We start from the raw sequence: 12,644 nt of genomic DNA on the forward strand, positions 1-12,644 counted from the left end.
GAATTAAAAACATTTATAGTTTTTAGCTCCAGAAAACAAACTAGGATTTATGGTTAACCTACACTTGTCAAGTAACATAATAATGTCTCACAATTACAGCTATAAAACTATAATAAGCTCTTATCCCCACACTTCTCAGAAGACTGGATGCCTAAAATAAATGATCTTGGTCCATCAGAGGCTGTGAATGAAATGTAGGAATCTCTGGGGAGAAATATATCTTAAAAAGGAGCTGAGATCATGGGATAATAACTTCTTCTCAGAAATTATGGATACAATGTTCCTTTGTCTCTTCAGCTCAACATTCCTACAGAGGAATGAGGTGTTGATATTATGAAAGGTACCACTCCTTTGACTGTTTTACAGCCTTGAGAGCACGGGCTCCACACAACCCATACATATTCACAGATTTCTAATGGAAAACCCCCAAATTTCAACAAACAAAACATGGAAGGATCACCCTAGACTGGAATCCAAATGCATCATTGTAGTTCACTGGTCTGATTAGCTCCATAGTCCAGGATGGATCCTATCCATTTCCCAAAACTGGGCTAAAGCCTTGAACAGTTGTTTTGGTAATGTAGATGAGGCTTTAGGTCTTAATAGTTCCTACTATTACTGCTGAATCTGGCCTTGGCTCAAGAATAAACTCCTTGTATTGAAAAGATTTACTACCCTAACTATATCTGTATCTCAGTTTAATGAAAATGTTAAGGATAATTTGATGGTCTCTTGCCAGTGTAATTTTAAATAAAATGTCTTCATTCCTTGGCAGTGTCTGTTGGCACACAGGTTTAACTAAAGGAAGTGCTTAAGTGAAGTGCTTTTTACATTACAGTCTTGCCAGTATCTTCTCTGATAGAATAGATTTAATTTTCAGTCTTTTACCCAGAGTAAATAAATTAAAAAAAAAATTACCTCCCACCATCAGTCCTTATAATAACAAATCTTGCTAAAGCATTACTAGAAATCAGATATTGGCCTATCGCAGCATTTGGACTAATCTCAAACCTCATCTCCTGTAAATTAAAGTATTTCTAACTTATTTACTCTTCATTTATTATGCAATATCATAAAAAATGTTTCTGCATCTTGAGAAGTAATGTAGCACATAGAGAGATTCTGTCAGTGCATCTTAGATTTTCATCTTAGTTCAGCAAGTCAGCATAAAAGTTTAGGACACTTTATTATAATTGCATGGGGAATGGAAAGTAATGATTAGATGGTGATAATTTGGCCATCACGCCCTACAGTACCGAGCAATTGCCAAATATACTCTTGATTGCTTACCCTGTCTAAATAAGGAATATATGCACAGAATGGGGCCAGGAGGACAATGCATCAGAAGTTAAATTGTTTGTGGATTAGTTTGACAATGAAAGAGATTGTATATGTAAAGTGGTACTCACTGGAAGGGTAAAAACAACAGGTATAATTTTTTTTTCTTTTTAAATGCCATTGATTTTTTAATATGTGGAAAGAGTGCTTACAAAAACTATAAAATCTCCCTGACAGAGGCAGAATGTGCCACTACTTACATTGAGATACCAGCAGTTCCATAATTTTAAAAGTTCATAAGTCACCTCAGTAATGTTATCCTTAGCACCCAGCACAACATAAACTCAGGATATTCATCACTGTTGGGAAGGAATTATTTTCTCTCTTCATTATTGCTCCCCAGAAAATATTTATTCCTGGTTTCCTTCTGCCCAGTACTAGTGTGTAAAAAATCTACATTTAGAATATGGTTTTGCTCCAAGTCACTCATAGTGAAAACGGGGAAAGAAGATCAGGGAGCACAGTGATCTATGATTTTCCAACTGTCAGATATGAACCACAAATATTTCCTGTCCTTTGGTACCAAGAGGCAGGCCCAAGGAGAGAATCTACAGGTAATTTCTCTCTAATGAGGACTGAATCACACTTTGTACTTGTTTCCAACAACTGTGACTAACTTGCGTGTGTTGTGTTTTCATTTCCATTACAGACTTCTGTAAGAAAAAGAAGGTATTTGCACACCCTCAGAAAACTTACCCCATTTCCCGTCAATGCCAAAACTTAACCTTCTGCTCAGGCACAGTCCCCTCTGAAGTCCTCCTCTCTGTCCCACATTTGCAAGCAAACAGCAATTGAGACTACTGAATCTACAGGACATCTCTGAGGAAAGGTAAAGCACATTGACACTGGGACACTATACATCATGATTCAGAATTGACTTGCACAGCAGAAGGATGGAAATATGAACTGGATGCTAGGAAAAAATCCACAACATTCTGTTGTGAACAGCTAGGCACATTATTGAGCTTCCTGGTTTGCAGTGATTTACCGAAACTATACTCAACACTGTGTGAAAGGTGCTAACAAGCAACATACATTTAGAGATGTATGCATTTAGAGATAATTTATATTACATATTGATTCTTTTCTTAGATGTGGGGATGGACCAGAAGTCAGTCCTACACTTGTACTTCTAGGAGTCTTCTTTTCAGTTTCTCAGGACATTAAATTCACAGCCTTCTTTGATTATTCACAAAAATCCTGAAAATAAAATAAATGAATTTACTTAGAAATACAATACTTGTCACTGGTGATTCTTACATATGCAAACAAAATGGTCCCACATACCTGATTTCAAATAAAAAGTAGAAAAGATCAATATTGATTGTGAGGAGTGAAGAAAATGTTTTTAACATCTTTTTAACAGACTGCAGTCTGATGAACAATTGGAATTCTGCAGTCCAGCTGTACCTGGAAGCAATGTGTACATGTGCCTGCAAAGGGAAAAAGGAACAATCAAAATGCAGAGAAATGTGATTAGGAGAAAGCAAAAAATCTCATGGAATGTGCAATAAGAAGATGAGAAAGACGGGAAACTGCATGTGGATCTAACTTTATTGTAGCAAGTGTAGCAAGTGAGGCAGGTGGGTGTTAATACAGAATCACAAGATCACACAATTATTTAGGTTGGAAAAGACCTTTAAGATCATGAAATCCAAGTGTAAATGTAACGTGGCAAAATCCACCACTAAACCATGTCCCTAAGTGCAACATCCACACATCCTTCAAATACCTCCAGTGACGGTGACTTAGCCACTACCCTGGGCAGCCTGTTCCAATTCTTGACAACCCTTTCAGGGAAGTAATATTCCTAATATCTAGCCTAAACTTCCCCTTGAACAGCTTGAGGCCATTTCTTCTCATCCTGTCATGTGTTACTTGGAAGAAAAGACCAACACTTGCTTCATTACGACACCCTTCCAGGTCATTGTAGAAAGCAGTAAGGTCTGCCCTGTACAAGAGCAATATTCCTAGACACTTGAGTGCATGTTTTTCAGAGCCCTGAATGCACTGGCAGAACTTAGTTGCCCTGAGCAGTTTCAGCTGGGACCCCCTACTCACTCACCCCACTGCTCATTGGTCCATCTAAGTGCAGGCTGCCTCCAGCCCTGTCTCCTTCATGGACATTCGATCCATGTCATAGCGCTGTCTTCTGTTCATGGCTTGACCCTTCAGATCCATCTCCTCACCCTGCCTGGGGCTTTTGGTGGATCCTGTAACCACTGCTGGATTCTGCCCACCGTGTCTGGATCCTGTGGGACTGTGTCCTGACTGGGGAGCACACGGCCTGTGCTGGGATCACACTCATTGCCCACTTGTCTCTCTCCATGGGGCAGCCCTGCCCTTGCTGCTCCCTGAGAATATTAAAACAGCCTCTGCTCTGATTTTTTGACTAAGTGACACCAAGCTTTCTGACTTTTGTATGTTTTCTCCACTGTGGTATAAATTTATATTTTGTCCTACAAAAAAAAAACCCAAAACCAAACCACATTACCAGTTTCTTTTATGCTTCCATAAAGTCACTGTATTCAAGATACAAGCACTCAGTTTATTCTTTTGTATGCTTTCATTTAATAAAATTACACCTAGATAGAGTGGCCTCTAAGGGCACACGCAAATCATTAAGACTTCTCAGTCAAACATTCACCTCTTGGGCACATGTCATTTACCAACTGCTTCTTCAGAATGTAACAGCCAGGGTCAGCAGAGGATCTTGAATCCTTCTGACATTGCAGCTGGAACCTGTCAGAAATGTATTGGTCCAAAACCTACTTCATAGAAACCCCGCTCTCTGCAGTTTCATGTTTGCTTGGCTTCTTACATGAGGAGAGATTGAATCCCTAGGTTGGCTTTGCTACTGCTAAAAATTTGGCACAAACTCATACCTAACAGTTTGCTTCTGCGCTAATGAAAGGCAATGAATTAAATGCTAGGTTCACCTAGACTAGTCCTTTTCTGTATGAGACTTACATAGCTTAAGTCCACCTGAAAAGAATGCTGTCATGCTTGGAAAAAAACTTGTTACCACTCCCATATTACATCAGCGATGTAATGTGTTGAAATTATGAACGAACATTCGACATGGTATTTCATAATGCCCTAAACTTCAACTGCATCCGTAAATGGTACTTGAGGTCAGGCTGGCTTATTCTGAAACTACATTCTGTGGGAAAGGCAGGCCTAATGTTTACTCCTGTCAAGCACTTGTTCACTTATGAAAAGTCTGAGATTTGAAAATTTAGACCCTTCTGAATCATCCAAATCCAAAAAAATCTCAACAAAACTTATTTTGTCAGTCAGCTCGGTGATAGTTAAAAGGCATCATGTTCTCTGTATGAACAGATGCAAAGTGCACGCATTGTCTCCTGACATGGAACCTTGCCATTTGTTTGTTGTGATACTCTGATGCGAGAATTCACGAGTTTGGGCTCAATTAAATTTCCACTGAAGGAAAAGAAAGCTGAATTTAGGTACACGTATTTATTTAGCACCTCGTAGCTGCAGACTGAATAATTGCTTTTTGTTACTGCTGTTGTCCATGTAACTTTTGTATCTGGAATGATGCAACCACAGCACTGAAAAATGGAGAACATCCTAAGAAATACAAAACAGAGAAGCCTCAGATATAGTTTCACCATTTGGGTCTGCTGATTTTACAATACAGTCTTTTCTCTTTCCACTCGTCACTGAGGCTCTGATCCTGCGCAGACCCCACTTGTACTAGGAACGCTCCCAAACGTATTTTCACATCAGTGTAAGTTTGAGAGCCTGTATTTACATGCCCAGTGTCCAGTTTTTAGACTGGTCCTGAAATGTTTGTCATGGGGTAATGTCTGTCATACGCTTATCCTACAAAAGGATCAAATTAAATATATGTAATGATACCTGATGATTGATATCAGTACTTAAACAGGGCCTATAGAAAAGTTGGGGAGGGGCTTTTTATCACAGAGTGCAGGGATAGGACAAGTGGGAATGGTTTTCAGCTGAAAGAGTGGAGATTTGGATTAGATATCAGGAAGAAATGTTTTCCTGTGAGGGTGGTGAGGCACTGGCATAGGTTGCCCAGAGAAGTCATGGATGCCCCATTGCTGGAGGTGTTCAAGCCCAGGCTGGATGAAGCTTTGAGCAATCTGATCCAGTGGGAGGTGTCCTTGCTCATGGCAGGGTCTTTAAGATCCCTTCCAACTCAAACCATTCCATGATTCTGTGATTCTACACCAAAGCTCACACACAGATGCTGAGGAAGGCAGCCCTGTGATGAGGCCAAGTGTGACTCTCAGCTCAGGTTCCAGTCCTCGTGTGGCCTGCCTAGGCTGCAGGTTGTGTTGTGGTTCCAAGTCAAGCTCCCAGCACTCCCATACATCAACATGAACCTCACATTCAAAACAAGAAAGCAGTTTTAGATGGAACAACTGCAGCTAGGACACACTGGACACTGGTTAGGGCTGTGAGACAGGGGTGGGGCGATACAACCTGGTCATTATGATACAAGAAATAGTGTTACAAAATGTGGAGTATTTTTGATTTATGCTAAAGTAAAATTTCATCTAAGTAACTGTATTTTTTTGATAGTTACAGAATGTCCCTCTGATGGCATGTTTTCTTTCAAACAGTGTTTTTCCAGACACTGCTCATTCTTTGGAGATGATAACATCTTGTGTGAAGTATGATGTGTGCTGAACAGACATCTCTTCTTCTTTAATCACCTCTGTTTGCAGTCTTTCCCTATTTCAAATGCAAGGTCAGGCAGAAAGCTGGAATCACCTCCAAATCTGCAAGTTTTGATTGTTGTGAAGTTCATAATAGAATTAAAATTAGACCTTGGAAAGTAATAGAATATCAAATCATAGAATCACTAGGTTGGAAAAGACCTTTGAGATCATCAAGCCCAACCATACCTGTTCACTATTAAATCATATCACTAAGCACTTTATCTACCCATCTTTTAAATACCTCCAGTGATGGTGACTCAACCACCTCCCTGAGCAGCCTATAACAGTGCCTGATAAACCTTTCAGGGAAGAAATTTTTCCTCATGTCCAATCTGAACCTTCCCTGGCACAACTTGAGGCCATTCCCTCTCATCCTACCACTTGTTACTTGGGAGGAGAGACCATCATCCACCTCTCTATGACCTCCCTTCAGGGAGCTGCAGAGAGCAATGGGGTCTCCCCTCAGCCTCCTTTTCTCCACACTAAACAACCCCAGTCCCTTCACCCACTCCTCATAACCCTTGTTCTCCAGCCCCTTCCCTAGCTCTGTTGCCCTTCTAGGGACACGCTCCAGTGCCTCAATGTCCTTTTCACAGTAAGTGGTCCAAAACTGAACACAAGATTTAAAATCCAGCATCAATATGCGTAAGATTTCTGGGAAAATTTCTACACGTGCATGGGAGTGTGAAATACATCCCTTACCCAGCTTTTGTCTCATTGCACATGATTGATTGAGGTCACTGCCTCATGTTGCCCAGCCCTGATAAAGTGATGCTTGCTTTCTAAAACTCCAAAATGAGTCTTAGAGACGTGGATTTGATGCATGGACTGTTTAGTGGATACGAAATTGGTTGGATGGTCATATTCAGAAAGTAGTGGTCAATGGCTCAAAGTCCATATGAAGACCCATGCCAAGTGGTGTCCCTCAGGGGTCCGTACTGGGACCGGTGCTGTTTATTATCTTCATCAATGATATAAACAGCAAGATTGAGTGCACCCTCAGCAAGTTTGCAGATGACACCAAGCTGAGTGGCGCAGTTGCCACAGTGGAAGGACGGAATGTCACTCAGAGGGACCTGGACAGGCTGGAGAAGTGGGGCTGTGAGAACCTCAAGAGGTTCATCTAGGCTAAATGAAAGGTCCTACACCGGGGTCGGGGCAATCCCCGATTTCAGTGCAGGATGGGGGATGACGTGATTGAGAGCAGCCCTGCAGAGAACGACTTGCGGTGCAGATTGACAGGAAGCTTGACATGAGCCGGAAATGTGTGCTCGCAGGTTAGGAGGCCAACCATGTTCTGGGAGGAGGTTCTGACTCTCTATTCCTCTCTTGTGAGACCTCATCTGGAGTATTGTGTCCAGTTCTGGAATCCTCAACTTAAGAAGGGTATGGAGCTGTTGGAACAGGTCCAAAGGAGGGCTACAAGGATGATGAGAGGGCTGGAGCATCTTCCCTGTGAGCACAGGCTGAGAGAGTTGGGGTTGTTCAGCCTGGAGAAGGCTCCAAGGGGAACATATAGTGACCTTCCAGTACCTGAAAGGGGCTACAAGGAAGCTGGGGAGGGACTGTTTACAAAGGCACGGACTGATAGGATGAGGGTACAAACTGTGGAGGGGCAGATTTAGGCTTGATATAAGGAAGAATTTCTTCACCGTGAGGGTGGTGAGGCAGTGGCACAGGTTGTGGCTGCCCCATCCCTGGAAGTGTCCAAGGCCAGGTTGGATGGGGCTTTGAGCAGCTTGGTCTGGTGGAAGGAGCTGGATGCTCTTTAAAGTCCCTTCCACCCCCAGATCGTTCTGCGGGGCTGAGGGTGAGGGCTGGGGGCAGGGATCGCGCGGCGGGGCGGGCGGGGCGCGCGCGGGGGAGGCGGTGCGGCCCCTCAGGCTGCGGGCGGGCGCGCGCGGGCGGCGGCCATCTTGTCTCCGCAGCCGGCTGCTCCCTCAGTGCAAGCGAAGCAGCAGCCCCCCTCCCTCCCTCCCTGCTTCTCCTCCTCCCTCCTTCTCCTTCTCCTCCCTCCTTCTCCTTCTCCTCCCTCCCACTTTACGCTCCGCCGTCGCCGCCGGTCAGAAAGAGGGCGAGCCGGGAAGCGAAGGCCGCGGGGAGGGCGGGGGGAAGCAGCCCCGGGGGTGTGTGTGTCTGTCTCGGTGTCCCCTGCGCTCGCCCCGGCCCCTGCGCGGGGTGGCTCGGGGGGCCGCTCCCCATGGGATAAGCTGTAAACATGTTTAGCTTTGAAGGGGACTTCAAAACGAGGCCCAAGGTGTCTCTCGGAGGAGCGAGCAGGAAGGTAAGGAACGCTGCCTGCCCCCGCGGTTGTGCCTGTGCCGCCCCCCGCCGTGATTCCTGCCTTTGGGCCTTCAGGAACGGGAGCGGCTGTGACTCAGGTTTAATAGAGGGAGGGGGGGAAATCCTCCCCTCCTGATGATGTGTTTGTCTCTCGTCTCCCTGGCTCTGCGTTGTGTGTGCGCGTTGGGTTTGTTTTTCTTTTTTAAAATCAGGCCACACGCCCCCCTCCCAGGCTCGTGGTGTAGGGAGAATTGTGGGAAGCAAGGAAATGTCTCCTTAGCTCGACCCCCCGCCCAGCAGAATCGTCTGTGGAGGCTGGTGGCACCTCCTGGGCTGCCGGGGTGAGGGAGACCCTTCCCCAAGGTTTATCAGTCACTGGAACAGCCGCCCGAGGAGGCGGTGGAGTCACCATCCCTCGAGGTATTTAAAAGACAGGGAGATGAAGTGCTCAGGTTTAGCAGTGGACAGGTACGGTGGGACTCGATGATCTCAAAGGTCTTTTCAGCCGATCCTGCGATTCTGTTTCTCCCCGAGGGAGGGAGAGAATCCTTCTTGTTGGAGGAATGGGGGGACCAGCCAAACACCACTCGAGATCAATGCTGATTGCTGCAGGAGGCTTCGTCCACAGGGTTGTGGGGCCACACAGGTTTTGCTTTTCACTGTCAAGTTTACGTTCGGTCAATTTGTCGTGTGCAGGGTGAATAGCAATTAATGGTCTGCCGTGCCAACCTATTGAATCTCCTTGTGTTTATTGATGGAAAAGAAGCGAAACTGTTTACTTAGGTCTTGCTGATTGGACAGGGTAGTGAAGTGTTTAGTCAAGCACTGAAGGACATAGAACTACAGATGAAAAAGGACGAAGTGTTTTTAGAAGTAGCCTGATTTGTAAGGGCCACTCTAATTCACTGCTAAAATGCTGATTCCTCCTGTTATCATGGGACATGATTCTGTGGGATGCTATTGTATGTTTTCATTAGTATTTTGAATCTTAATGGGGCAAAACTAAGTTTTGTTATTGTGCACTGTAGCCAAGTTTGGTTCTCTGAAACTCTTAAGGCTTGACATTTGAGTTAGAAAACTGTGCTAAAATGCTGTACGATGTGATATTTAAAATCACTGTTTGTGTTTTGGTGTTTTCCCTTATGTAATTTATTAATGGGAATGTGTAGCAGAACTGCATTTAGATCACACAGCTTTTCATCAGAATAATCTATTTTTCTTGAGACATTTCTGTTCTTTAGACTACTTATAAGAGCATCACACAAGTCAAAAATACAATGAATATTGTGCAGTTGAAGTAGGAATTGGCAGATCATGCCCCGGGTCCTCAGTTGCACGCTTCAGGTGCTTTGCAGCTTTTGCCACTAACTTGTTAATGGTATTACTTGGAGAATATGTTTCCCTCTACAGAATTAAACAACCACAGGATGTGTTCTTTTACACGTACTGATTTCTAAATGAAAATCCAGCAGAATTCTGTGTATTTTAATTACATGGGACAAATTTATTAATGTAATGTTGGTATAACATTCCAGGGACAAGTATTGAAAGGTGAAGAAAGTGGAAACTGAAGTTAATGCATAATCTTCATTTTCTCTACAACAAAGTTTGTATTTAATTATGAGATTGATACTGGTCGTTCCACAGATTTCATAATTTTACGTTGCTGCATCAAAGTACGTGTGCCACATCCATGCACATCAGTTATTTGCTGCTTTGGGGGTCCTGGCTATATGGACATGGTAGAATGCCCTTGGAATAGCTGTTTATTCTCAGCAACTATGTACAGTACTGATGAAAGAATTTATTTGAATAATAATAATTACTTTTAAAAACATAGTTTACCTGAACTTCTGTGTAAACATAATGGCAGCATGGATCGGTGTGGCCAGTGTTTACATGAGTTTTGTGAGCGTCTCATTATTTTGCGTCACAGGCTCCTTGTGATCATGTCTCTTATACCTGTACATTTCAGTTTCACAGAAGGCTTAATTGTAGCATTTCTTATCAGCATTTTGGACACATGGGGAAAAAAATTGTTCTTTGATAAATGCCTTTGCCCTCCCAAATATGTATGATTTTAGTATATAGTTCCAAGCGTGCACCTCTGAAGCTCTTTTAGTTAGCTGGATATTTAGTATTACTTATTTCAGTTCTTTGGTTGGAATAAATCACAACTCAGATATGCCGGTAGAATATGTATACAGGCTGTATAGGGCTAGGAATATCTCTCATCTCTCTAACCATTTTGGAGATGTTTCGCAAATGTTGTTGCACCTTTGTAACTACATTAGCAAAACCCTCCCAGGGATTTTGCTTCGTGTCCAGCAGGGTTTATGATTTGAGGAGATAGTAGGGAGGATGTTAGCAGAGCCTTCCTGATGTGGATACAACTGCATCAAAAGGAACCATCAGCGAACCTGACTATTTAAAGAGTTGTTTTGCAAACAGTAACCCTGTTGGTCTTGTGTTGCGTGTGCTGATACCCATCTGACATGGCCCTGTGTGCCTGTAATATTTCCTTAAGCCACCCTTGCCAATATAGGCCCAGATAGAGAGATATAACTGGGGACTTGTGGCATTCTGGCAGTTAGAAAGGTGCTGAATCTAGTGTGGTTTCTTACTGCTAACTTCTATGGTGTTTCTGAGTTACAAAAGCAGAGAGCTTTGGTTTTGTTTTTATGCTGTTTGTATCTTATCTTTGTGTGCGTCATGATGGCCTAAATTGCAGATGCTGTTTAGAGTCACTTCAATCCAACCAATGTTTTACTGAAAAAATAGTCTTTAATTATCAGTTATTTCTGTTAAAATCCTGGATTGCAAAATTAATGTTCTTGAAATGACTAATGTTACCGTAGCATTGTACATAAATGTAAAAACATAGGTGGTGTTGTAGGTGTTTGGACTTTTCCCTCCACAGCTACTTGCAAATAGTCAAGATAGATCAGCGCGTTTTTGCATTAGTTATCTGTTTGAGGGTATAGATACTGTGTTTTATTTATGATATGATAAGTTAATTTTTGTGGATTTTTGTTTTAGTTTTTGGGCGTGCTTATTCTCTTGCTTAGAACAGGTTTGCCTGCTTTCTGAGGCTCTTCAAAATTTCTTTTCGGATTTATTTAAAACTTTATTTATAACTGACAAGTTGTGTCTTTTCAGAGGCTACTTTATTTCAGAATTAAAAATGAATACTGTTACTGAAGTTCAATACAGGAGCATCTTGAACTACTCATGGAATCTTTGTACAGGACAGTAATTGTTGCCTAAAAGGCTATGGCTGCAGAATTTCTGTGATGTGTCAGACAGGAAGAAAGATGTGCCTGAAGAGTGGTTTGGGATGCAGTTCAAGTTGAGCTATCCCAACCTGACTGCAGTGGACTGAAACAGATGGTCCTTCACCTGGGTGATTTCCACCTCATCCTTTGCATCCCGTGTTGTGAACATATTTCTGCAGGGTTGAGTGTCACCATGCCTTCTGGTGGCAGTTGGCAGGTTTCACTAATTTTGTCATGAATTTGGACTCCTGGTGACATAGTGTAGAATCTGTTTAACCATATCAGCTTGGTTTGGTAAGGTCAGGCCAGTGTTCCTTTATTAATTTTACCACTGTTAAGAAAAATATGAGATACCAGTCCTTTAGTACATCCATACAGAGGGATCCCTATGCCGGTACTGAGGTGTACAAGGGACTCTGTAGCTCTGTGTTATTAGGTTATAAAATGTATTAATGACAGAATAATACGAGGTCAAATACACAGTATCATGTCAGGTATCTAAAGCACGCTTTTATGAATCATATGACTGTTTAAAATAGAATGCCTTTAAATTATAATACAGTATGAGATGGTTTTACAAAAATCTTTTTCAGGAATTTGTAATATGGATGAGTTAGCATTGTTGTGAAAGTGAAATCAACTTCGCTGAGTTTCATTTTGGTTCTTGGTTTTGTTTTTGTAGAAGACATGGAAAGTGACTAATGAACAAATAATGATGACTCCATCTGTTTTTTAAAAAGTCGCTCTAATTTCTTTTAATATGGATATTTTTAATAACCAAAGATCTCCAGTTTACAAAGTTTGGTTTTATTTTATTTTAGGAGTTACTCATATGCTTTCTTAAATTAATAGCATAACATTAAGCATTAGAATCCTGTGTATTTCCCCCACCCAGCTGAAGTGCAGAGGTAGAACTCCAGAAGCATCTTGTTTGCTCTTTGTTGTCTGTATTCTACACATTAAGTAACTTATTGTGGAATAAAAATTGGTGATTTAAAACCAGTAGGCCATAAGATTGCTAGTGTATGGAGGG

The 12,644-nt window shown here is 42.3% G+C and overlaps 1 protein-coding gene across 1 annotated transcript in view; it reads left to right on the forward strand.

Moving 5' to 3' along the window:
- Positions 1 to 8,157: 8,157 nt before the first annotated feature.
- Positions 8,158 to 12,644, forward strand: part of UBE3C (ubiquitin protein ligase E3C) — a 75,770-nt gene continuing 71,283 nt past the window's right edge. Inside the window, exon 1 of the mRNA XM_069859306.1 lies at positions 8,158 to 8,337. Within this exon, the coding sequence (XP_069715407.1) occupies positions 8,272 to 8,337 (66 nt within the window). The 5' untranslated portion in view covers positions 8,158 to 8,271. The remainder of the gene's footprint in view (positions 8,338 to 12,644) is intronic.

The sequence above is a fragment of the Phaenicophaeus curvirostris genome, chromosome 6, assembly GCF_032191515.1.
Source record: "Phaenicophaeus curvirostris isolate KB17595 chromosome 6, BPBGC_Pcur_1.0, whole genome shotgun sequence".
NCBI classification, from domain to species: Eukaryota; Metazoa; Chordata; class Aves; order Cuculiformes; family Cuculidae; genus Phaenicophaeus; species Phaenicophaeus curvirostris.